The sequence below is a fragment of the Silurus aristotelis genome (genome assembly GCF_946808225.1).
Source record: "Silurus aristotelis genome assembly, chromosome: 17".
NCBI lineage: Eukaryota > Metazoa > Chordata > Actinopteri > Siluriformes > Siluridae > Silurus > Silurus aristotelis.
Genome location: NC_139590.1, coordinates 18,974,367 through 19,001,280, shown reverse-complemented (window position 1 = coordinate 19,001,280; position 26,914 = coordinate 18,974,367). Strand labels below are relative to the sequence as shown.

At 39.4% G+C, this 26,914-nt stretch overlaps 1 protein-coding gene across 4 annotated transcripts; it reads left to right on the top strand.

The window, feature by feature from the left end:
* The first annotated feature begins 7,797 nt into the window (after nucleotides 1-7,797).
* Nucleotides 7,798-25,203, top strand: slc25a23b (solute carrier family 25 member 23b). Of its 4 annotated transcripts, XM_083565880.1 has the most exons (13): nucleotides 7,798-8,437; nucleotides 12,139-12,206; nucleotides 12,456-12,500; nucleotides 14,654-15,248; nucleotides 17,894-18,017; nucleotides 18,564-18,651; nucleotides 18,793-18,904; nucleotides 18,987-19,145; nucleotides 19,483-19,629; nucleotides 19,731-19,844; nucleotides 24,199-24,366; nucleotides 24,556-24,706; nucleotides 24,852-25,203. In XM_083565880.1, the coding sequence occupies exons 4-13, from the start codon at nucleotides 15,048-15,050 to the stop codon at nucleotides 25,031-25,033; spliced, it is 1,446 nt and encodes a 481-aa protein (XP_083422006.1). In that variant the 5' UTR covers nucleotides 7,798-8,437; nucleotides 12,139-12,206; nucleotides 12,456-12,500; nucleotides 14,654-15,047; the 3' UTR covers nucleotides 25,034-25,203. The 4 variants fall into 4 exon arrangements, with proteins under 4 accessions (XP_083422006.1, XP_083422008.1, XP_083422005.1 ...); XM_083565882.1 differs by lacking the exons at nucleotides 12,456-12,500; nucleotides 14,654-15,248; XM_083565879.1 differs by lacking the exons at nucleotides 12,139-12,206; nucleotides 12,456-12,500; nucleotides 14,654-15,248.
* Nucleotides 25,204-26,914: the final 1,711 nt, after the last annotated feature.

The window sequence follows — 26,914 nt, the reverse complement described above, 5'->3', positions numbered from 1 at the left end:
AAGACCTTACAAATCACAATGCATGTCAGAGCAAATGAGAATCATTAAGGTAAAAGGAACTGCCTGAAGAGCTCAGAGACAGAATTGTGGCAAGGCACAGATCTGGCCAAGGTTCCAAAAAATGTTTTGCTGCACTTAAGGTTCCTAAGAGCACAGTGGCCTCCATAATCCTCAAATGGAAGACGTTTGGGACGACCAGAACCATTCCTAGAGCTGGCCGACCGGCCAAACTGAGCTATCGGGGGAGAAGAGCCTTGGTGAGAGAGGTAAAGAAGAACCCAAAGATCACTGTGGCTGAGCTCCAGAGATGCAGTCGGGAGATGGAAGAAAGTTGTAGAAAGTCAACCATCACTGCAGCCCTTCACTAGTGGGGCTTTATAGCAGAGTGGCCCGACGGAAGCCTCTCCTCAGTGCAGGACACATGAAAACCCGCATGGAGTTCTCCAAGATGGTGAGAAATAAGATTCTCTGGTCTGATGAGACCAAGATAGATCTTTTTGGCCTTAATTCTAAGCGGTATGTGTGGAGAAAACCAGGCACTGCTCATCACCTGTCCAGTACAGTCTCAACAATGAAGCATGGTGGTGGCAGCATCATGCTGTGGGGGTGTTTTTCAGCTGCAGGGACAGGACGACTGGTTGCAATGAAGGGAAAGATGAATGCGGCCAAGCACAGGGATATCCTGGACGAAAACCTTCTCCAGAGTGCTTTGGACCTCAGACTGGGCTGAAGGTTTACCTTCCAACAAGACAATGACCCCAAGCACACAGCTAAAATAACGATGGAGTGGCTTCACAACAACTCTGTGACTGTTCTTGAATGGCCCAGCCAGAGCAATGACTTAAACCCAATTGAGCATCTCTGGAGAGACCTAAAAATAGCTGTCCACCAACGTTTACCGTCCAACCTGACAGAACTGGAGAGGATCTGCAAGGAGGAATGGCAGAGGATCCCCAAATCCAGGTGTGAAAGACTTGTTGCATCCTTCCCAAAAAGACTCATGGCTGTATTAGATCAAAAGGGGGCTTCTACTAAATACTGAGCAAAGGGTCTGAATACTTAGGACCATTTGATATTTTAGTTTTTCTTTTTTAATAAATCTGCAACAGTGTCAACAATTCTGTGTTTTTCTGTCAATATAGGGTGCTATGTGTACAATAATGAGAAAAAGAAATGAACTTAAATGATTTTAGCAAATGGCTGCAAAATAAAAAAGAGTGAAAAATTTAAGGGGGTCTGAATACTTTCCGTACCCACTGTATATATATATATATATATATATATATATATACCATATATAATACCATTCCATATTTCAACACCACGGAATTCTATCTGGACTGTGGAATTGGAAGAACACCTTTGACAAGTTTTGGCAAGTACAAAGTATTCTAGCTGAATCTTCGATAACCTAACTTTATAGATGCTTTATATATATTTGGAGAGATTTAATAAGAAATAATATAAATTCATAAATTTAAGTTAATGAGTACGTTAGATGCAACGGTGGCATCGAATACCAGATCCAAAAGGGAACCTATCATCATCTAAATCAGTGGTTCCCAACCCCCGGGCCGCAGAGCGGCACCGGTCCGCACAGAAAGAATACATAACTTACACTATTTCCGTTTAATTTATTATCTGATTCTAAACGATGTTTTATAAAAAATTACCGGATTCTCTCCACCACATCTGTCTATAAGTCATTCTTGATGCATGTCATGATGCTTTCGTCAGTCACATGTCTTACCTCCATCCGCTACCTTTTTAAAGGGGCTGCTCTGCTAACACATAATACATTACTGCTAAATTCAAACCCCCAAGCTGGCAAAATGAACGAAAAACAACACAGTGGATTCACGTTTATTATTATATTTAGAAAATACCATGCCGGCCGTATCATTTTATTTTGTTGCATTTATGCATTTAAAGGCCAGTCCGTGAAAATATTGTCCGACGTTAAACCGGTCCGTGGTGCAAAAAAAGGTTGAGACCACTGAGCTAAATGACATCAGACATTAATTGTAGTTTCATTAGGAAGTGTATTTTGTTGAATTAATCAACTGTTCACTGGCAGACACTCCACGTAAACAGGTTGTAAGACCTTGCAATTGATGATATGGTGAATCTTTCTGTGGGAAAATGTTTGCTTAGCATTTTTAGAAGGAGTCTCCCATGTCAGCACTTTGTACCAGATGTAAAGCTGTAAGTTGCCCTGGGAAAGTCTTTAAGATGGAACAGTTAGTGGTTTCTTTGTGACATGAAAATCATCAATTTTTTTTGCCTTATTAGCATCAAGAAAATGGGGAAAAAAGAGACCTGATGAGGGATGGACTGTTTATTGTTATTATAAAATGAGCTACTCGTGTTACAGATGTTCCACAACATTAAACATTTAACAACAGAAGACATTTTTAACTTAGTGATACTGGAGAAGTTCACTGCATAGCTCCTGCAAGGGATAGAATATATAGAAGAGGAAGTCCAATTGGGTAAGAACCCACTTGATGGGATATCTGGGCCCCCATTTCTCCCTCACTGTTTCTCTTTCTCTCTCTCCCTCCCTCTCTCTCTCTTTCTCTTTCTCTTTCTCTAACTCTTTCATATTTTCTCCTCAATGTGCCCCTGTTCCATGAAAATAGTGGCCAGTTACATTGTGGAAAACCTGGACAAATCCAGGACAAATTCCAAGCAGTAGAGGTGTAATCCCAGAGATCCAGAAGCCTACTCTGATAAAGCTTGGATACTGGTGAGAATTCATACCCTGGACTGGTGAATTTAGACCGTAACTGAACATCAATTCACAAAAGTCTGATTCAAAGTGAGGCCTAGCTTACAGCAAGGTTAAGGTGATGTGCATGCAAAGAGAAGTACCAGAACTTTTACCAGTGGTCACCATTATTTCATTTTAGAACAATATTATAAAATAGAGGTGGCAGACAATCCTCGCCTCACCCATCTACTGATTTTGGGGACAGTGTGGCACTGCATCAGCTGGGAAGGTATTGCTTGGGCTGTCAACTTAAGCTCTTTCTCAGGAAAACATGGAGGGTGAGGAGAGCCTTCTCCTAAGGGAATTCCCCTTGTAGCAGACATGAGACAAAACCTTTAGACCAAATTAAATTAATTGATGGTCAGTAGCTTTAGCTCAAGCTTCTGCTCTCCTTCCCCTATTTCATGGTTATTAAGGACTGAAGCAGGACGACCCAGAAGAAACGACCCAGTTAATGGTCTCAATGAGCCATAGGGAAATTTTATTCCACACAGATCATCATAATCCTTTTGGGGAAGCATTTAGGTCAGTACGAAACACTGAACTGTCTCAAGGCACATTTTTCTTTTTTCGGCCAGGCATTGTGGCGATATCCGCTGGTGTCAGGTTTATGAAACAGACTGTAGAAGGGTATCACTTTGTGTTAGTCCTGGTGGATTACAAAATGCAATACCATAATGCCATATCTCTTCACAGCATCTTAGTGTTGTGGAGGCCCAATTCAACTTCTGGGTTGGGATCCTGACTGAATTCTACATTTATTATAGTAAAGTCCATAAAGGTGCATATAGACCAAGTCCATAATGTTAAATTTATTAGCTGTTCAATGAAGAGAAGAGGCTTGAGTGCAAAACTCCTTTTAACAATTAGGTGTAGAGTATGGTCCCTGGGTTATATGCATTATGGGTCAATTTGCTCAATTTGGGGAAATACCTGCATTTGGCCCAAGTGAAAAACAAGAACAATTATAACCTGCCTGAGACAAAAAGGACATGAAAGTTGAGAGGCAATTTCTGCAATGATTCTAGGTTCTCACTTTTGAAAGGGATTGTCTTAGGTAGTAGAAGGGGAGGAGTGACCCATGCTGTACATCAGTCAAAATCTAAGTGGGAGAAAATAAGTACAGCATGATTGAAAAAGAGTATCTGGCTATGGAGTTTCTGGTCCTGTGTTGACCATGTGGCTTCCCAGAATCGGCTGATGGGAATATGGTTGTATGGGGATATTTTTAAATGGAGATTTGTGAAAAGAAGGTAAAGCCGGGACAGTAAGTTGTAAGGACCTTTACCTGTGGGGGAATTTTGTTAACAAGTTGCAGTCTAAATAAAAGGGAGAGAGAGCAGAACAGAGATGTTTGTGTATGTCTATGTGTGTGTGCACACATTCATAGATATATCACTGTAAAGCAAAGGATAATTTAAATGAAAAAGTCTCCATTTGATTTGACCTAAGCATCTCTCATTTCCAGTCAAACCAGAAAATTTGTCAGTGTTGTACAACAAACAGGCATAACTTTATGACCACCTGCCTAATATTGTGCTTCATTTTTATTTGTATAGCACTTTTAACAATAAGCATTGTCTCAAAGCAGCTTTACACAGATAATGTGGTGATAAAAATGAATAAGATGTTGTTTAGAAGTGTAAGTTTGTCCCTGATGAGCGAGCCAGTGTTGACTGTGTCAAGGAAAAACTCCCACAAATGGCATAAGGAAGAAACCTTGAGAGGAAGAAGACTTGAGAGGGAACCCATCCTCATCTGGGTTGCACCGGATGTCCATTTATTACAGATAAACGATGTTGCAGCGTGCAGTGATGGTGATCAGAAGCAAACTGTAGTCCTGAGTCAGTAAAGCCGACTGTTGACATTAACTACAGTCCAAATCCATCCTCAAAGCTCCTTTTCTGGACCACACAGGCCAGCCTTCACTCACTGTTGCCAGTTCAAGTGTTTCTTTCTTGGACCACTTTTGATAGATACTGACCACTGCAGACCGGAAACACCACAAGAGCTGCAGTTTTGGAGATGCTGTGACCCAGTTGTCCAGCCACCACAAATTGGCCCTTGTTAAACTCGCTCAAGTCCTTACGCTCAGCTATTGTTCCTGCTTCTAACACATCAACTTTGAGGACAAAATGTTCACTTGGTGCCTAATATATGCCACCCAATTAGAGGTGCTATAATGAAGAGATAAGCAAAGTTATTCACTTTACCTTTCATAATGTTATAATGCCATAATATTATGCCTGATCGGTGTATAGTATAAGATGTTTTTCTGCCCCTTATATATACAGAGTACCATCTATGCTTTGACCTTTTTCATTAACAAGCATTTAGACCTATAGTACTGCCACTCACCAGATATTTTTTTTGACAATTTTTTGTTAAGAAGGTGGTGCATGAAAATCCCAGGATATCAACAGAATCTGAAATACTCAAACCTGCCAGACTGGCTCCAGCCACCATGCCACAGTCAAGCCACTGATATGACTTATATATACATATATATTTACTCCACCTTAGTTTAACTACTGCTGAATGTTTGTGTGGGGAAACTACAATGCCAGCAGACAGGAGGAAGATAAATTGGATGATGTTCAAGGCAAACAGATTGGAGACACAAAGCAGGTCGAGCATTACTACCTGACAGGTAAGGAACCACCTGTGTGACACTGTCCTCATATCCTTTTTTCTAGGTCTCTCTCTCTCTCTCTCTCTCTCTCTCTCTCTCTCTCTCTCTCTCTCTCTCTCTCTCTCTCTCCCCCCCTCCCCTACACAAAAACAAACACACACAACCACAAATTTTACTTATACCCCATTCTCTTTCTCACATACACACAAACATATACACACTCCCAACCCCTTAGTGTGAGAACAGGATGGGCATCTTGGTGCATTTGTACTTGCCTAGGGCAATGGGACATGGATCTGGGTCAGAGCTGTATATCCTGCATGGTCTATCAGGCCAAGCAACCATTGTATTGTTGTTAGAAACGAAGAAGCCAGATGGCAAGCAGCTAATATAACAGTCATAAGTAACTTTAATGAGTAATCTGGTCTTGATATCTTTCCTGGAGAATAACTGGATGTCAGTTGATTCCTGCCACCTTTTATCAAGACTTAATAATTATATTTACATCAAAATTATTTGAAGAACCAGGTCTTTGTGGTGTGGGTAAAAGCGCTTTGAAGTGCTGATAGGGCCAATAAATAGAGTGAATAAATGAGAAAAATGCTGGCAATCACCAACCAATAATTTCCTCCCAGATGCTCCCAAATGACCATGTCTATGCCTTTTGAGCTTTTAAAAAAACTTTTCCCTTCAGGAAGTATGCTAAATGAAAAACAAAATAGGCTTTAATAATAGGACAATAATATTCACTATATTAATTATTGAATGAAAGAATGTGCACAGTCATACCTGGTTCACTGCTAAAGGCAATTTTAAATAGCCAGTTCACCTGTCCGCAGAAGGCGACGGCTCGCCCCCGGGCTCCGCAGAAGGCGACGGCTCGCCCCCAGGCTCCGCAGAAGGCGACGGCTCGCCCCCGGGTCCTCTTCAGGGCGAAGGATCGCATCCAGGCTTTACGCAGGGCGAAGGATCGCATCCAGGCTTTACGCAGGGCGAAGGATCGCATCCAGGCTTTACGCAGGGCGAAGGATCGCATCCAGGCTTTACGCAGGGCGAAGGATCGCATCCAGGCTTTACGCAGGGCGAAGGATCGCATCCAGGCTTTACGCAGGGCGAAGGATCGCATCCAAGCTCCACGCAGGGCGAAGGATCGCATCCAAGCTCCACAGAGGGCGACGTCTCGCCCCCAGGTCCTCTTCAGGACGACGGATCGCCCACAGGATCCCCGCATGGCGACGTCGGTCCTCCAGGTCCCTCTGACGGCGACGTCGGTCCTCCAGGTCCATCTGACGGCGACGTCGGTCCTCCAGGTCCCTCTGACGGCGACGTCGGTCCTCCAGGTCCCTCTGACGGCGACGTCGGTCCTCCAGGTCCCTCAGAGGGTGGTACGACGTTCCTGGTCTCCGCCCGGGACGTCCTCCACTCCCCGGTCATTGTCATGGTTGGCGTCCAGTTCCGGTTCCCCGCCATGGAGATCACTCCGGCTTCAATCCCCACCAGGGGCTTTACTCAGCCTCCCTTCAGCACCGAGGGCGTGGCTCCGTTCCGGATCCTCCTGCAAGGTGTTGTTCCATGCCGGCTCTCCGCAGAGGATGTTCACCAGGCCTCCGTTGCTCCCAGGCGTCTAAGGAGGCCTTCCTCGGAGTGCCCTGGCCCGCCTGGCATAGGTGGGTTTTGGGGCGTCAGGTGTCGCCCCTGGATGGGGGGGTACTGTCAGGGATTCACCCTGCCACGCCCCCCTCTGTAGCTGTCAGGGATTCACCCTGCCACGCCCCCGTCTGTAGCTGTCAGAGATCAACCCTGCCACGCCCCCCTCGATAGCAGTCACGCTGCTTCCCAAGATTACCGACAGCTGTGGCTCATGAAAGATCAGACTACATAAACTCACGTTCTTGAGTCACAGGCTGTCGGTCGTTGTATTGTCATGCAGGTAAATCGCGTGGCTGCTCAAACGCCGGGATTCACCGCTGGCTATTTCTCCGAACTCCATTTCCTTATTGAAGTACTCATTGCCGAAAGCTTTACTTGCATTGGGATTAGGCGTTTGACATTCGCGCTCGTAGTGGATACTTCGTTACGAGCGGATGTCTGGGTTTGCTTTTGTTTTCATTGGTGTATGAGTGTTTTGTTTTTTGCACCTCAATAAAGAACATGATTGGACTTTATCTGCTTCCGCGTCTGCAGCCTGACATCACCTTGTAGTATATTTTTTATTGGTTAAATGTAAGCAGAGATTTCTGTACAGTTCCTTTATTACAATGTATGTATATATACAGTACTGTGCAAAGGTTTTAGGCAGGTGTAAAAAAAAATTGAATGCTTTCGAAAAGATCTATTTACATTTTTTTTTTAATCAATTTTAATAAAGCAAATTGAGTGAACAGAAGAAAAATCTAAATCAAATTAGTTTTTGGTGTGACCACCCTTTGGCTTTCAATTCTTACTTTTGCACATTTTGTACATTTGCATAAAGTCCAGCATTTTTAGGATCAAAGTCAGGTGTATGATTATCCAGTTATTCCAAGCAGGTGCTAAAAATCATGTATTTTAAAATACAGCCATTAAATGACAAAGAAACAGCTGTGTAGAAGGTGTAAAACTGAGTGAGGGACAGCCAAACACTGCTACTAAGATGTGGTTGTGGAAGGCAGGCTCATGTCACAGGTCATACACCATGGCAAGACGGAGCACAGCACCAACAAACAAGGTATTTCTACTGCATCAGCAAGGTCTCTCCCAGACAAAGATTTTAAACACATTGTGGTTTTAAGATGTGCTGGTCAAGCTATTTTGAAAAACCACAAAGAATTTTGAGGACTGAAGATGCAGTGGACAGATGTAGTGGATGTAGTAATGTAGAAGATGAAAGCCACATGCTTACTTCCCTTCAGCATCGGAAGATGTCCAGCAGTGCAATTACTGCCAACTGGTGGCAACCAGTGGGACACAGGTACACCCATTTACAGTCTGGAGAAGTCTGGCCAGATGTGGTCTTAATGCTAAAATGCAATTCTTTTGACATGGAAACAATGGTAAGTGATTCAACTACTGTATGCAAAAAACCCATAGAAACTGGGAGGCAGATTTATTAACATTTATTAACTTTTATTATTAATATATATATATATATAAATATAAAATAATACAAATATATGTACTGTATATATGAACTTTCTGGTAACTGGTTAAGCTGAATAATTATGACATTACAGTTTAAGCTTCTGTAATGGCAAAAGTATTAAAATATAAAACATAAAACATATCAAAGGGACATAATTTTGCTGGCACCCTCTAGTGGCTATTAGTTGTAACATTAGTAAATTGATTGCAAAATATATACCGGAAAAGAAAAAGAACTAACCAGAGCTCTCTTTCTCGTTTTCTGGCACACAAACGCACACACACCCCAAGTCCTTCATTCCAAAAGCATGGATAAAACTGTATTCATAAACACAGTCTTTACAAGCGAGTTTGGAAAACTATATAAAACAAGATTTGTTATCACTGGTACAAGCTGATAAAATAAGTATTCATTTCTTTATATTGTTAGGGATGCATCCATGTTCTGAACATGGGGGGTTTGGGGGGGTTTGAAGGCTAACATGCGCATTTTCTAAAACATGTGAAGCCAACCAACTACATTATTTTACACTGCTCCTCGTGCTGTGTCATAGGGCAGCTTGAAGAAAGCACTATTGCCACATTTACTATATAAGCTAACAAATGTCTAGACCTGGCTGGTTCGAGAAAGACAGTATGGCATCCCTACCACCAAGAATTCACAGCCAGTGCAATAGCTGCACTAACATTTCCATTCTAAAATGGTGATACATTCAATTTTCCAGTGAGTAAATATTCCTGGATATCTGATGAATAGCATCAACATTAATCTTCCAGAGCTCTTATAGACAAAGACTGAGACCAAGTGAACAAGTGAATGAACTGGAAATGCAGAATGAGTAGTTTCTCTTGCACCACTCGTCCTAAACTAATTCTCATATCTATGCAACATTTTAGGACAAATGGACAGCGGCAACTGACAATAAACCGTACTTACAGACTATCATAACCTAGCTTATCATTATAAATAAATGTCATGAACTACGCCTTAACCACAGTCAAATAGTGTCTGTAAAACTCATTTATACCTGCTGAATAGCAGGCACCAGAGAAAAGAATGGTCTGCTGGGTGGTAAATGTCATTACCGGTACCCCCTACAGTAGCATGCCACTTTACATCATCCTCTCTAAGGAGTGTCTCCTCCTCATAGGGATTACTAATAGCTATTGAAGGAAGTCTGCTACCTTGGCATCACAAGGTTAAAGTTTCCTTCTACATGTTGCATCACATGCCGACATGTTATTTTGTTCGAAAGGTCTTGGCATCCATTTACAAGTGCACAAGAAGGTGTCAAGATCATTCTTCATGTGCATGAAAGCTACATTTCCATTTAAAACTGAAATACTCTATTTGAAGTGTTTTTATATACATACAGTGCCTTGCGAAAGTATTCAGCCCCCTTGAACTTTGTGACCTTTTGCCACATTTCAGGCTTCAAACATAAAGATATGAAACTGTAATTTTTTGTGAAGAATCAACAACAAGTGGGACACAATCATGAAGTGGAACGAAATTTATTGGATATTTCAAACTTTTTTAACAAATAAAAAACAGAAAAATTGGGCGTGCAAAATTATTCAGCCCCTTTACTTTCAGTGCAGCAAACTCTCTCCAGAAGTTCAGTGAGGATCTCTGAATGATCCAATGTTGACCTAAATGACTAATGATGATAAATAGAATCCACCTGTGTGTAATCAAGTCTCCGTATAAATGCACCTGCACTGTGATAGTCTCAGAGGTCCGTTTAAAGCGCAGAGAGCATCATGAAGAACAAGGAACACACCAGGCAGGTCCGAGATACTGTTGTAGAGAAGTTTAAAGATTTGGATACAAAAAGATTTCCCAAGCTTTAAACATCCCAAGGAGCACTGTGCAAGTGATAATATTGAAATGGAAGGAGTATCAGACCACTGCAAATCTACCAAGACCTGGCCGTCCCTCTAAACTTTCAGCTCATACAAGGAGAAGACTGATCAGAGATGCAGCCAAGAGGCCCATGATCACTCTGGATGAACTGCAGAGATCTACAGCTGAGGTGGGAGACTCTGTCCATAGGACAACAATCAGTCGTATACTGCACAAATCTGGCCTTTATGGAAGAGTGGCAAGAAGAAAGCCATTTCTTAAAGATATCCATAAAAAGTGTCATTTAAAGTTTGCCACAAGCCACCTGGGAGACACACCAAACATGTGGAAGAAGGTGCTCTGGTCAGAAAAATCCAAAATCGGACTTTTTGGCAACAATGCAAAACGTTATGTTTGGCGTAAAAGCAACACAGCTCATCACCCTGAACACACCATCCCCACTGTCAAACATGGTGGTGGCAGCATCATGGTTTGGGCCTGCTTTTCTTCAGCAGGGACAGGGAAGATGGTTAAAATTGATGGGAAGATGGATGGAGCCAAATACAGGACCATTCTGGAAGAAAACCTGATGGAGTCTGCAAAAGACCCGAGACTGGGACGGAGATTTGTCTTCCAACAAGACAATGATCCAAAACATAAAGCAAAATCTACAATGGAATGGTTCACAAATAAACATATCCAGGTGTTAGAATGGCCAAGTCAAAGTCCAGACCTGAATCCAATCGAGAATCTGTGGAAAGAACTGAAAACTGCTGTTCACAAATGCTCTCCATCCAACCTCACTGAGCTCGAGCTGTTTTGCAAGGAGGAATGGGCAAAAATTTCAGTCTCTCGATGTGCGAAACTGATAGAGACATACCCCAAGCGACTTACAGCTGTAATCGCTACAAAGTATTAACTTAAGGGGGTTGAATAATTTTGCACGCCCACTTTTTCAGTTTTTTATTTGTTAAAAAAGTTTGAAATATCCAATAAATTTCATTCCACTTCATGATTGTGTCCCACTTGTTGTTGATTCTTCACAAAAAAATTACAGTTTTATATCTTTATGTTTGAAGCCTGAAATGTAGCAAAAGGTCGCAAAGTTCAAGGGGGCCGAATACTTTCGCAAGGCACTGTATATACATATAATGAATCATCATTTAATGTTGTGCAACACTTCAGAGGCAATTCAATTGAAATTGGTTGCATTCTTTTTGTAAAGTGCATTTTTAACAATAACCATTGGAACAACGCACAGAAAAATATACCCAATAAGCATGCCTGAGGCGACAATATGCTAGATGGAACTGTACATAATTTCCTCTCTAAAAATTATAATTTTCTAGCCAAGGGGGGACTTGAATGCAAAACTGTTTGTAGCAATTGCAGTTTTTTTAATGGTACCATCCATAGCAATCTGGGGCCATCCAAAGCAGCAAGTTGCTTTTAGGTCTTGAGATTAAAGCATTACAATGGGCCAGGCAGGATCACTGTTATGTTAGGACTAAAATGTGTAGCTTTACACAGAGAATTAGAGAGAGATTCTATAGTATATTAGGTGTCTAAAGAATGCACTACTATTATCCTTTGCTATGTCCAAGTTTTGTCCAGGCTTAGTTTTGCTGCTACTGGCACATTTCAAAGACAAGTGTGCAACTAATTTGGTGTATTTCAGACTGTAAATCAGTAGCTTGTGATATAATTGTAAAAAATTCAGTCATCCACTTAATTTACAAAACAATCTTTATTTTGATATTTTTCCAGCTTTGGGGAGGAGTGTTGGTTTCTCTCCATATTTTGACTGTCTAGGTGCTGTGATGCTGATTATGCTGGTAAGAAATATATTTATTCTAATTCTCACTCATATTAAACCTACTAAATTGTTAGACACGTCTTGATATCATATTGCATGACCATCATAAGCACATCACTGCATCTGACTGGTTGCAGAGACATTCGTCACAGTTCTTCAAAATGTAACCTCTCTAGCTCTATCTCAAGTGATCTGCATTTTGTAGCGAACCCTCTAAAATATCGCTAATATTTTATCTGATATATAATATTTCTTTGGCTGTATTCAGGGTATCTGCCTCCACCCAGCAAATGGTTCATGATCATTTCATTAGGTAAAAAAAATGTTTTTTTATTTGCAATTTGGAGCATTCATAAAATTGAGCACAGGAAATTATATTGAGCATTATTGTTATTGTTTGTATATTCCTTAAAATAGTGGCAAAGACCTTTGTGTATATATTTAATAGCCAAATCATATTTCTCACTTCGCTAAACTAGTAAGAAGGTGTTAGGTCTATAGAGTTGACATTGGTAGTGTGCAATGTGTTTCATTCCTTCCTAGCTACATTCTCTGAATCATCCATTCATGATCAGAATAATTTTTTGACTAATAAAAGAAGGCTGTTGATCCTTCGACTGCTATTTGGATAATAGCTAAATAACTATGTTTATGCAGTTTGCACAATTTCTACTATTTGCACTTCTATCTATCTATCTATCTATCTATCTATCTATCTATCTATCTATCTATCTATCTATCTATCTATCTATCTATCTATCTATCTATCTGTCTGTCTGTCTGTCTGTCTGTCTGTCTGTCTGTCTGTCTGTCTGTCATACTCTGACACACAATACAAAACATTTATAAAAAAAAAACACCACAGAATTTGTTCATGCACTTGTTTAACTCTTCTAGTTCAGTGCAGTGCCACATACGCTCTGCTTGCCCTTCTAATCTTGTCCAATGCCACAAGTGCTGATTCATTCATTTCCAATCAGTTGTACTTTGTTACTCCACAGTAGGTCTACGTCATATCTACTAATCCATGTACAGGCTAATAATAACAATCAGTGCACTTCTACTGGTTCATTTATTTATACCCCTTAACAGCTTACTCTTAAGACAGCATACAGTCTAGTTTGCACAGTAAAAAGGATGCCAAACCGTACCTTTTCTTCACCCTGAAGTAGTGTGTATATCTTTTACCTTGAAAGATGAATAGAATAAATCTTTACTCTGTAATGTAACTATGCTCTATGTTAACTATATGGACAGACTAGTTTGCTTTTTGAACATCCCATTTCACTGTTAGTCCCCATTTGCTCTTTTAATAGCCTCTACTCTTCTGGGAAGGTGTTCCACCAGATTTTGCAGTGTGCTTTTGAAGATTTGTGGAGATTCATTCAGCTATAAGGGTGTTAGTAAAGTCTGATGTAGGTGAGGTGAGGAGGCCTGGGGTGTAGTCAGCTTTTTAAATTCACCCCAGATGTTTTCAGAGCTCTATAGCATTTACATTTACATGTATAGCATAAAAGCAAGTTGTTTTAATTTAAGAACCTCTGGTAGGTAGGTCTTTAGATTGTTGTTTAAAGACTGCTAGAGAAGCTAGCTAGATCTTCCACTCCAACACAAAAAGCATATCTTCAGCTGGCTTCAGCATTATCATGGTGGAACAGGTTTGGGTCTTCTAGTTCAATTGAAGGGAACATTTCATGCTACAGCATCCAAAGACGTCCTATACAATTGTATGCCTTTATGGTCACACTTTGGGAAAGAACCACAAATCGCTGGAAAAGTCAGGTGTCCCATACTTTTTTTTTGTTCCTTTAAGTGTATTTATACATTAGTTCCTAATTGTGTACAGGTGCTCAAAAACAATTAATTTCAATACAATTCAATTCCATTTTGTTTGTATAGCACATTTAACAATAGACATTTTACAGAAATACGCATGAGGAGGAACAATTACACCAGAATAAAAATCTTTTTTAGTAACTATTTTTGAGTTTGATTTGAGTTACATTACTCAATAATGATTTAAATTGCATATGGCCATAGTTTGCTTTTTTTGGTCATGTGCAAATTTGGAGATCCCATCAGCCTGTCCACTTTCACTGAAAGCCAAAAAGTTCCTGATATTCTATGCATGTTATCCGCCCTCTACTATAATGTCAAGGAGTTTAGGAGCTGGATGAAGTGTCAAATAGTGGGAGATTTGAAAACTTCAGTTGCATTGAATGATCATTGGTTGTAACAAACCTGAATGTCTGCACACAAAGGCAAAGTAATGTGTTTGTTAATAGTCATGACAAAAGCAATAATTCTCAATGGTACTTATTATTTATTAAATCAGTTATGTGATTAGGTTGATTGATCGGTTGATTGGAAATAAGGAGATCTGAATTGTCTCATTGTATCGCGCTCCACTGCAGACATGCCAGATCAGTGGTCTCATCTGATCACACATCTTGAACACTTTTACAGTATGGCTGAGACAAAGGGATCTGCTCTTCAGAGTCGGATGAAAATGACGCAGCAATCGGGCATCTTTGTGTAGACTTTACGCTGTAAGCTCTTGAGTGGATCTCGCGATTTATTACACCGCAGCGCCTGTCGGAGAGCATCTTCAGAGAATTGACCGCATCGCCGATGCGGGGAATGTAGTGGCCTGGCCGCAGGATTACCGGTTTGTAATCGGAGCGGATTTAACGGAGCCACGCTGCGCATTAACCCGGTCGCTGAATTGTCGCACCTCCGAAGTGCTGGTGAGGTCTTTGGAGTAGCACAACGTTGAAGTGCTCCACTTTCGCAGTTTGGTCCACTGGACATTTCTGCTTGATCGCAATCCAAGACCTTCTGCAAAAGCGCAGCGCTTCACATGGGAGAAAGAAGGGTTCGGGGGTGGTTTGGTTGGACCCGTGCTGGGTGTCAAGATGAGAGCAGTTTAGAAGGTGAGAGGGAGAAGCGATGGGCTCAGCTCTTCCACCAGCTCGATGTGAATCAAGACGGGAGGATAGACGTGAACGAACTTCGGAGCGGACTCGCAGCGTGGGGGGTCGTCCGTACCGACGTGGACGAGGTGAGCCATGCTCAGGCTTTAACACAGGGCTGGGAATTAATGCAGGCACTTAACCTGTCTAAGGGGGTTTCATGCGTGCAAATGAGTTGCATCATGAACTCGACCTGGATCAGCAAAAAAATGCACTACAACGACGTCTGGTTCTGTTCACATGAATGAATGCATCCACACAAATAGTTTAAGGCAGTGGTGTGATTGTAGTCTGAAGCCTGAAACTTCCTTTGGATGATGACACAAAGATGAGAGCACATGAGAGCTGCTTCCTGTAAAGCTGCAAACCAAACACCATTTGTGAATAATTCAGAGATCCACTGCTCTAATGTTTTAGTGATGTGAAGATGCTGAGGTTTCAGGTTATGTCCCACTTTCCGGTTTCACCTAATACTATTCTCACCCATGCTGCCAATTTCTATTCAAGATGAGCAAGATTTTCTCTTTTGTTTTCTTACATTTCTCACCAACCTTGTACACATCATTAAGCGAGATCTTTTTATTAAAAAAAACCCACCTTAGACCAGAGGAGCCCAATTTCTCTCCTATAAGGGGCCGAAAATCAAACTTGACTGATGGCCGAAAATTCATGCTGCATTATACCAATATGCGTTAAAATAAAATTAAATTTCCCTGGTTCCTCTTATTCATAATTTCACAAAGTTTAGAAATACATTTAGATGTAGATTTAAAGATGCTGAGTATAGCGCTTTAATCCTGTTTCTAGCTAATAAGTCTAATCCTGTTATTGTTAAATCTGCACCATCAGCTGAGAGTGTGCTGATGTAGCTTGGATGATGATAACTCTAGTATTTGATTTTATTGATACTATTGAAGTGCGCTTTTCAGGCAATGGAAACACAGCCGGCTATTCATTGCATTACTCTGATACTGCTGAATGGAATAGCTGCAGATCCCTCTAGCCAGTTGAAGGGAAACTCATCTGCAATATTATTGCAGCCAGAACAGAAATGGACACAAGACTTGGTTCATCAGTAGAAAAGGATGATTGCGTGACTTTATGCATTAAAAACATTGGTTATAGGTGCTGGCAGAGAGCATAAACCATATGCAAGAACTAGAAATGCAACAGTGCAACGGCATGCAGAGCTCAGGGGAGCTTAGTGCAGCTGCCTTGCATGCACTTATGTATATTAAAAAGTGCATTGAAGCTGTTAGCTGATGAAACTACATGCTTACTGGGCTGCAATGGCACATGCAGCCACTAATCCTAGGATATTTGTTTCTTAGGATGTGTGTTTCTTAAACAGATTATCTTTCTCATTATTATGCTTATGAAGCATGCATGCTATGTGCACAGCCTGAACATAAAGGAGGAAATGAACACTATGGTTCACCAAAATGTAGTATTTGGTCAATGGCCAGGAAAATACCCAGACTTTAATCTCATTGAGAACTTCAGTCCCCAAGAAGTGGGTGGACAAACAAAAACCCACAATTTCTGACAAACTCCAAGCATTTATTATGCAATAATGAGCTGCCATCAGTCAGGATGTGGCTCAGAAGTTGATTGACAACATGCTAGGGCAAATTGCAGAGGTCTTGAAATAAAAAGGGTCAACAAGGCAAAAATACCAACTCTCTGCATAAACTTAATGTAATAAAAGCTTTGGTTACTTATGAAATGCTTGTAATTATACTTCATTATACCAAAGTAACAGCTGACAAAAATATCTAAAAACACTGAAGCAGCAGATTTATATTGATATTACGTATATATTTATATTACATTTATATTTGTGTCATTCTCAAAACCTTTGGCCACGGCTGTATAAAGGAACAAAATCCATTAAAATAACAGTGTGCCATTCTGGGAATGAAGATTTATCACTAATAATTTTCTTAGTAATTTTTGCCAACTAATTGAATGTCACTTACTGATGTGGTGCATCCATCAGTATATGTTACAAACTCTTGAGATGATTTGGGTATATGACCTTCACTAGTTCCAGAGGCCACCACGCTGAGGGTGGCAGTACAGCAGGAAGTAAAATAAGTAAGAAGGTTCACCTCAGTTAGGATGTTGCTTCATTGCAGAAAAAGTTTATGAACATATTGAACATATATTGTATATGTCAGCTTTGTGCCCATGTTGTTTGGTTGTGACTGTATTAGTCATGTCCAGTAATGTAAGAGGAATGTACACAATGTGTTTGGGTTATTGTGTGTATTCAAAGACCACCTGCTCATCATAGACCATAGTGTGGCACTTTTATGCACTTTTTCTCTTTCATTAAAAAAAAAAAGATGTTATTGTGATACTCGTTAAACAGTTGAGTTTTGGCATTCATGTTTTCTATCTGGTTCCTGGTAAATGTATGTTAATTTTTAAATAAAATCCCTCATGCATATTAATAAGTAGAAATAAACTGTCCATTAAAACCAATTAAAATCATTGTTAAATCTTTATTAAATAAATATTAATATGCTGATATTAAAGAACTGGTGTGGAAATGTTTTATGATTTTCTTTCACCTTAGAAAAATGAGTCTAGCTTGGTTTCCTTTACAAAACTCTACTCGTGTCTCACTTTTGTTATTTAATCATGTTTCTTTCTCCTTTACACAATCTTTTTTGTCTTGCCTCACCCATACTTCACACTCCTGATTGACCAACGCCTCTTATTCTTGCAGCTAGTGCGTGTGAGTGATACCAATCATGACGGACAGCTGGACTTTGAGGAATTCACCCAGTATTTGCGCACCCATGAGAAAGAGTTGAGACTCATGTTTCACAGTCTGGACAACAACAATGACGGTTTGTATGCTGTTCACAGAAAACAAAAAACCTCTTCAGCTGCTAATATTCACTATATGGACAAAGGTAATTTGACACCTTACTGGACTACCAGGAATATGTGGTTCTTTTGCAAACTGTTATCACAAAGTTGGAGACACACAATTGTATGTATGTCTTTGTATGCAGTTGCATGAATTAATTTTTTTTTTTCACTTTAACTAAGAGACCCAAACCTGCTCACTGCACTCCAGGCCTCCTCACCTCAACTGCTTTAGTACCTGACTTTAATAATGCCCCTTAAGCTGAATTAGCACAAATCTCCAGACAACTTAGTGAGACATCTTCCCAGAAGAGTGGAGGTTAATATGACAGCATATAAGCATTATAAGGAACTGTTTTCCAGACTGGTTGCTCACAGATGAAAATTACAGTATGATCAACAAATGAGTAAATCTTGTATTTTTGTTAAATTTGCAAGCACCAGCAGTTTCATTATTAATGCAGTGTTATTCTTTATATAGTATTTGATCGGTAACAATTTTGATGCGCGTTTCCATTATTTAGGTCGCATAGATGTAGGAGAAATCCAGCAGTCGTTGCAAAGTCTTGGTGTTAAAGTGTCGATTGAGCAGGCCTCTAGGATACTGCAAAGGTACACAAATTCTAACAAAGATCTTTATTGTAATTAATGATCAATAAATATCAAACAAATAATAAACAGATCTAAATCTGAATGAAAAGTTGTCATAATTGCTAGCATTTGTTTTCTTCATTTTGTTTGCTTGTTTTTTAGTATGGACAGAGACGGCACAATGACCATTAACTGGAATGAATGGCGAGATCATTTTCTGTTCAATCCATTCCACAATATGGAGGAAATCGCCTACTTTTGGAAGCACTCTTTGGTTTGTTTCTTAAAAAGTCCAATATTTGCTGTTTTAACCTTTTATTGGAAATGAAAAAATACTAAGACACTTGTTGCTGTAGGTGTTGGATATTGGTGAACACCTGACAGTGCCAGATGAATTTTCTGAACGAGAGAGGAGGGCAGGCTTGGTATGGAGGCAGCTAGTTGCAGGCGCTATTGCAGGAGCTGTATCCAGAACCGGAACGGCTCCACTGGACCGACTTAAAGTTTTTCTACAGGTAAAGACAAATACTTCAATATGTTCAAACATTTTTTCCTCCTTGACTTGGCACGATTACCAAAATTAAAATGTATTGAGGGAATAAAAACATCTTTCCCCATTATGCGGACTCTAATCTTTAGACTTACAGAGTATATATATATATATATATATATATATATATATATAAAATACTTTTAGTTTGGATAGCTTGCCAATAATTGTAATTGATCAGATAATGAACAAGTAAAACTCCATTGCACAATGTTTTCTTTCAAATAAGGATTATTGGGTCAAACTTGTTTCAGCAGATTCTAATTCTGCTGTGGGTTAATAATGTTTGCTTGTTGCTGCAGGTCCATGGGTCAGCGGGAGTTAGCCTGTGGCATGGACTGCAGCGAATGGTGCAGGAGGGGGGTATCATGTCTTTATGGAGGGGCAATGGCATAAATGTTGTCAAAATTGCTCCCGAGTCTGCAATCAAGTTCATGGCATACGAACAAGTAAGACACAGTGAATATGTTTGTGTGCGTTTGCATATAGATCTGCCTCTGGTTCTTGTGCATCTTTTGCATTTTCTTATGCAGTCCTGTCCAATCTGCAGATAAAGTGGCTAATTCGGGGCACCAAAGAAGGGGGCACACTGAAGGTTCAGGAGCGGTTTGTTGCCGGCTCATTGGCTGGAGCAACGGCTCAGACTATCATCTACCCTATGGAGGTAAGAAAGTGAAGCTGAGACAGGAAAATGGAGGTGGATCTTAATTACAAAATGACTAAATTAGATTTAAAACTTCTTCTGTGCTATAACTCCTCAATATACTTGAAAATAAAGTGGATCCGATCATAATCTTTGTTTAAATTGCATGTAAATTGAATAGAAATGTATGTATTGAAGAGGATGTCAAAAGATTTATTGCTAGAGTTTATTTTAGTATTTCAGGTTTCGGTTCAATTTTGATACAGTAGGGAGAAGAAATGCAAAACAATATTGCTTGTCTTTTTTTATTAACATTGTTGATTATTATTAACATTTGTGATCAACATTTGAACAGTGTACATTTTTAAAACAATTTTAAACAAAATGCTTGGCTAACGAAATAATATATAAAATAATATTTTATAAAAATAAAATAGAACAAATCAATGTAATAATTTCTTTTATTATACTGATTAAATTGATTAATCAATGGCATAAATTAAATTGATTGATACAATTAAAATAATTGGGATAATTAAATTGTATGTGGGTGTGTGTTTTACATTTAATATAACATTTTCTAAAGATATGTTCTACTTAACTGTTCTACTTATTTCAGCATACTTTAACACACATAAGTAGAAGTACAGATACTTAAGTTTTAAAATACTTAAGTTAGAGTAAAGAAGTTACGCACATTTTTATCTGTTCTAAAAGTACCTTAAATTAGTACATTTCACGTTTTAAATACTATAATAAACATGGGCATGGACGAATATGGATGCTTTATGCAAGTTTATGTTAATTATTAGTGAAAACATACTCAAAATAGAGCATGAAGAAAAATATATTCTTGTAAATGTTTTTAAGTAATTATGGTGTTTACCATTAAATAAAAATAATTAAAAAATAAAAATAATTATAAATTACATAAATCATCAGGACACCAAACGGATCTTTTGCTATGTTTCCACACGAATCGTTAATAAGGTGATACAGAGAAACTGCACCTCTTCTGACTTTCACAATCAGAGAATATTTGTTTTCGATGTGAATTAAAAAAATAGACATTTCGAGCTTTCTATTTATATACAGTGAGGAAAATAAGTATTTGAACACCCTGCTATTTTGCAAGTTCTCCCATTTAGAAATCATGGAGTGGTCTGAAATTGTCATCGTAGGTGCATGTCCACTTGGAGAGACATAATCTAAAAAAAAAATACAGAAATCACAATGTATGATTTTTAAACTATTTATTTGTATGATACAGCTGCAAATAAGTATTTGAACATCTGACTATCAGCTAGAATTCTGACCCTCAAAGACCTGTTAGTCTGCCTTTAAAATGTCCACCTCCACTACATTTATTATCCTAAATTAGATGCACCTGTTTGAGGTCGTTAGCTGCAAGATCTCACCTCGTGGGGTCTTAATGATCCTAAGGAAGGTGAGAAATCAGCTCAGAACTACACATGAGGAGCTGGTCAATGACCTGAAAAGAGCTGGGACCACCGTTTCCAAGGTTACTGTTGGTAATACACTAAGACGTCATGGTTTGAAATCATGCATGGCACGGAAGGTTCCCCTGCTTAAACCAGCACATGTCCAGGCACGTCTTAAGTTTGCCAATGACCATTTGGATGATCCAGAGGAGTCATGGGGGAAAGTCATGTGGTCAGATGAGACCAAAATAGAACTTTTGGGTCATAATTCCACTAAACGTGTTTGGAGGAAGAAGAATGATGAGTACCATCCCAAGAACACCATCCCTATGTTTTTCTGCGGAGAGGATGACCGGGGCCGTGTATTGCGAGATTTTGGGGAACAACCTCCTTCCCTCAGTTAGAGCATTGAAGATGGGTCGAGGCTGGGTCTTCCAACATGACAATGACCCGAAGCACACAGCCAGAATAACCAAGGAGTGGCTCTGTAAGAAGCATATCAAGGTTCTGGCATGGCCTAGCCAGTCTCCAGACCTAAACCCAATAGAGAATCTTTGGAGGGAGCTCAAACTCCGTGTTTCTCAGCAACAGGCCAGAAACCTGACTGATCTAGAGAAGATCTGTGTGGAGGAGTGGGCCAAAATCCCTCCTGCAGTGTGTGCAAACCTGGTGAAAAACTACAGGAAACGTTTGACCTCTGTAATTGCAAACAAAGGCTCCTGTACCAAATATTAACATTGACTTTCTCAGGTGTTCAAATACTTATTTGCAGCTGTATCATACAAATAAATAGTTAAAAAATCATACATTGTGATTTAAAAATTTTTTTTTTAGATTATGTCTCTCACAGTGGACATGCACCTACGATCACAATTTCAGACCCCTCCATGATTTCTAAGTGGGAGAACTTGCAAAATAGCAGGGTGTTCAAATACTTATTTTCCTCACTGTATTTATGTCTGTGAGGCAAAAAAGATAATTTTATCGACCCCAGAGGGTTAATTGTGTGCATCCTGGGGATTTTTGGTGCTGATTTAAGACTTGCCGCATCAGTAACAAATGTTTACTGATTAAAAATTATTACGTTTATTAAAAAAAATTACGTTATTATTTTTTATCTGAAAGGATGTCGTGAATAAACATATGTTGCGCTGAAGGTTTTAAGTTCGCCACTTTTATATGTATTTATTTATATTTTTTATAAAAATGGTTTTTACCGTTAAAATAAATTTGCATAAACGCGTTATTAACACGTTAATTTTGACAGCCCTAATTAATATATTAACACAAAATGAATTTCAAATTTTGTTATCTAATGAAGGTATTCAGGCTGAACATTTATCATATAGAACACAAGCAGAGAAAAGATGATGATGATGATAGGTGATCAGGAATGTCTCTGTTCTCAGCAGTGGCGGGCGGTCAGGGCAGCAAAGTCTTCTCTGCTGGCCTAAACACTATCAGAAGCACTGACCTACATTTACAACCTAAATTATAATATTTGTCCCATTAAATTTTATTAATTTATTCCCAACAGTTTATTCTCTTCATTTCATAGTGTTTCTCTTGGCTGCACAGCTTCCAGTACGTGTATGTGGATGTTAGATTTTTTGTCCAATCAGATTTCAGCCTTTATGTGCTGCCATGTCAATCTAATATGCCCAGGGCCTTCAAAATCAGTACTGCTGGCCTTTTACCATAGAGAATATTATCAATGGGTCTGTTTCTTTAACCACTCAGATTTCATATTCTCCTCACAGGGCAACTAGCTGGCCCAGAATAGCGTCAGCATTTTTCCGTCCTCTGATTCGTTTGGTCAGAGGGAAACTGTTACAGCCAAGTTCGACTGGCAAAACACATCTGTAGCACTCACATTAATACATCTGTGTTATACGTTTTTATGCCTACGGAGGAAGAGAAATCGGAGGAAGAGAAATTGATTTAGTCTCGGACATACCTAGGAGAGGTCGGCCAACCACGAAGCTAGCTATTTGTCTCAGCCCGGGAAAGGGTTTGTTCGCCACTTTCAGACCAGTTAATACAAGCGGTAACACTTAATTACAGCCTCTGAGGTGCGGTGCAATTTATGAGTCTGCATCTCTGGTGAGTAGGTTGTGTTATATAAAATTTTTATGTTTTTTGTCTTGTTATTAGACAATTAATGTTATTGATTCTAGATGATTCAGATGATGTAGGTCCACAGTTGCGGTGGTAGTGTAGAGGTTTGGTACCCAACTGAAAGCCCTGTACCAAAAAAAACAACGTGACGAATATTTGTACTATTACACCCCTAATGTGGATGCAAATGGGAGAATTCACCCTGAATTAAATACCTTGTGAACACTGTAGCATAAGATTTGTATGTCCATTTGTTGTTATAATAAGCTCCCCTCTTCTGGGAAAATGTTCCACTAGGATTTGGAGTGTGCTTGTGGATTTTTAATTCAGCATTCCAATTCATATCAAAAGTGTTTAATTAGGTTGAGGTCAAAGCTCTATATAGCAAAAAGATCTTCCACTTGAGCTGGTGTTGTGCACAGGGGCATTGTCATGATCAAACTTGTTTTCGGTGTCCTGCTTTCTCTGGAACACTATGGCCAATATTAGAACCTCCCACAAAATATTACCTATCTCAACTGGCCAAAGTTTATAAAATTGGGTAAACTTCTCCAGGAGATTGCTGCTATGCTGGCATTAACCATCTAGAGCTCATAAGCAGCACTTGTTACCCATGTTGTATCTGTGGATAGCACCAGGGAGCTTCTCTGGATGTTTGTTAAGCGTCTGCATGGCAGCTGTGTAATCAAATTGTCTCATGCTGGCTAATTAACATCCAGTCTAACAACGATTTATTTAGCATCAGTGTTAATTTTCCCTCTTACTTTTCTCTCTTGCTTTTTTCCATACACAATGTTTCTAAAATCCTCTCCTAGGTGTTGAAGACACGTCTTACGCTACGGAAGACAGGGCAGTATGCTGGGATGGTAGACTGCGCCAAGCAGATTCTGCATAAAGAAGGGGTGCGGGCTTTCTATAGAGGTTATGTACCTAACACAATTGGCATCATTCCTTATGCTGGAATTGATCTGGCTGTTTATGAGGTACATCACATGTTATTTGTATGTTCATACAAGACGGTAAATAATCAGAATTCTATCAGTTTGTAGGTGTCTACTGAAGTTCGTGCCTTTCTTTTGTCTCTCTCTCTCTCTCTCTCTCTCTCTCTCTCTCTCCCTCTCCCTCTCTCTCTCTCTCTCTCACTCACTTACTCACTCACTTACTCTCCACAGACTCTGAAAAATGCCTGGCTGCAGCGATACTGTATGGGTTCAGCTGATCCGGGTGTTTTAGTGTTACTTGGCTGTGGCACTGTGTCAAGCACCTGTGGCCAACTAGCCAGTTACCCACTGGCTCTAATCCGTACTCGCATGCAGGCCCAGGGTGAGTGAGGTCCTAAATCATGTGATATTCATCAACAAATCTTTTTTATATTGTATGTATTTGAGTGTAAGTGCTGACAGTATAAACACAAATCAGTGATGATCGCCTTATGTCTATTTTATTAATTCTTTTTTTTTCTCTGCAGCTTCCACAGAGGGTGCTCCAAAGCTGTCCATGGTGGGCCAGTTCAAGCACATAGTGTCCCAAGAGGGTGTCCTGGGGCTGTACCGTGGCATTGCCCCCAACTTCCTGAAAGTCATTCCAGCTGTTAGTATCTCCTATGTGGTCTATGAGCATATGAAGAAAGTCCTGGGAGTGGTTTCATAAAAAAATGGTACTGCAGGATGACAAATATAGATTTGAAGCAGTGGGCATGCCTTAAAGACTCAGATTAAGAAGACAACTGATTAAATCATAAGGAGAAGCTGGCAAATCTCTAGATGATGAGACATAATAGTGAACATAAAATAACTCAAATATCTATATTTTTATGCAATCATCTACTTGACTATGAATTAACACATGTGGAATTATATACATAACAAAAAAGTGAAATGAAAATATGTCATATTGTAGGTTCTTTAAAGTAGGCATCAAGAGAATGCCAAGAGTGTGCAAAGCAGTAATCTAAGCAAAAAGTGGTTACATTGAAGAACCTACAATATGACATGTTTTCAGTTGTTTCACACTTTTTTGTTATGTATATAATTCCACATGTGTTAATTCATAGTTTTGATGCCTTCAGTGTGACTCTACAATTTTCATAGTCATGAAAATAAAGAAAACTCTTTGAATGAGAAGGTGTGTCCAAACTCTTTGGTCTGTGCTGTATATATATATATATATATATATATATATATATATATATATATATATATATATATATATATATATATATATATATATTATAATGGGTTGAAAGGATGGCATTTAATTTTAGTGGGCCAATAATTTCATATTTCGTTTTTTTTGTGTAATTATCGATTGCCATAGTTGCATACTAAAATGCTTGTGATCAGATCAGAACTATTTTTAATAGTAATAAACTTCTAATAGTAAAAGGTTTATTACAGTGAGCAGGGGCTCATGGACACTCATTCAAAATGGTTTTATGGCCTTCATCTGCTAACTAGTGCACACTGAGAGAGGGACATGTCATAGCAGCATACTTTTTTTTTTTTTGTTTGTTTAATCTATTAGTGTACAAGGTATATGGGTCTCCATATATGTTGAAGAATGTAGAAAAATGTTGCTTTCATTTGCTTGTTTTTTTTAATATATGAATTTGCCATACAAATATAGCTGAATAGGCATGTGTATATATATATATTATATATATACAGTGAGGAAAATAAGTATTTGAACACCCTTCTATTTTGCAAGTTCTCCCACTTAGAAATCATGGAGGGGTCTGAAATGGTCGTTGTAGGTGCATGTCCACTGTGAGAGACATAATCTAAAAAATAAAATCCAGAAATCACAATATATGATTTTTAAACTATTTATTTGTATGATACAGCTGCAAATAAGTATTTGAACACCTGTCTATCAGCTAGAATTCTGACCCTTAAAGACCTGTTAGTCTGCCTTTAAAATGTCCACCTCCACTACATTTATTATCCTAAATTACATGCACCTGTTTGAGGTCGTTAGCTGCATAAAGACACCTGTCCACCCCATACAATCAGTAAGAATCCAACTACTAACATGGCCAAGACCAAAGAGCTCTCCAAAGACACTAGAGACAAAATTGTACACCTCCACAAGGCTGGAAAGGGCTACAGGGAAATTGCCAAGCAGCTTGGTGAAAAAAGGTCCACTGTTGGAGCAATCATTAGAAAATGGAAGAAGCTAAACATGACTGCCAATCTCCCTCGGACTGGGGCTCCATGCAAGATCTCACCTCGTGGGGTCTCAGTGATCCTAAGGAAGGTGAGAAATCAGCCCAGAACTACACGGGAGGAGCTGGTCAATGACCTGAAAAGAGCTGGGACCACCATTTCCAAGGTTACTGTTGGTAATACACTAAGACGTCATGGTTTGAAATCATGCATGGCACGGAAGGTTCCCCTGCTTAAACCAGCACACGTCCAGGCACGTCTTAAGTTTGCCAATGACCATTTGGATGATCCAGAGGAGACATGGGAGAAAGTCATGTGGTCAGATGAGACCAAAATAGAACTTTTGGGTCATAATTCAACTAAACGT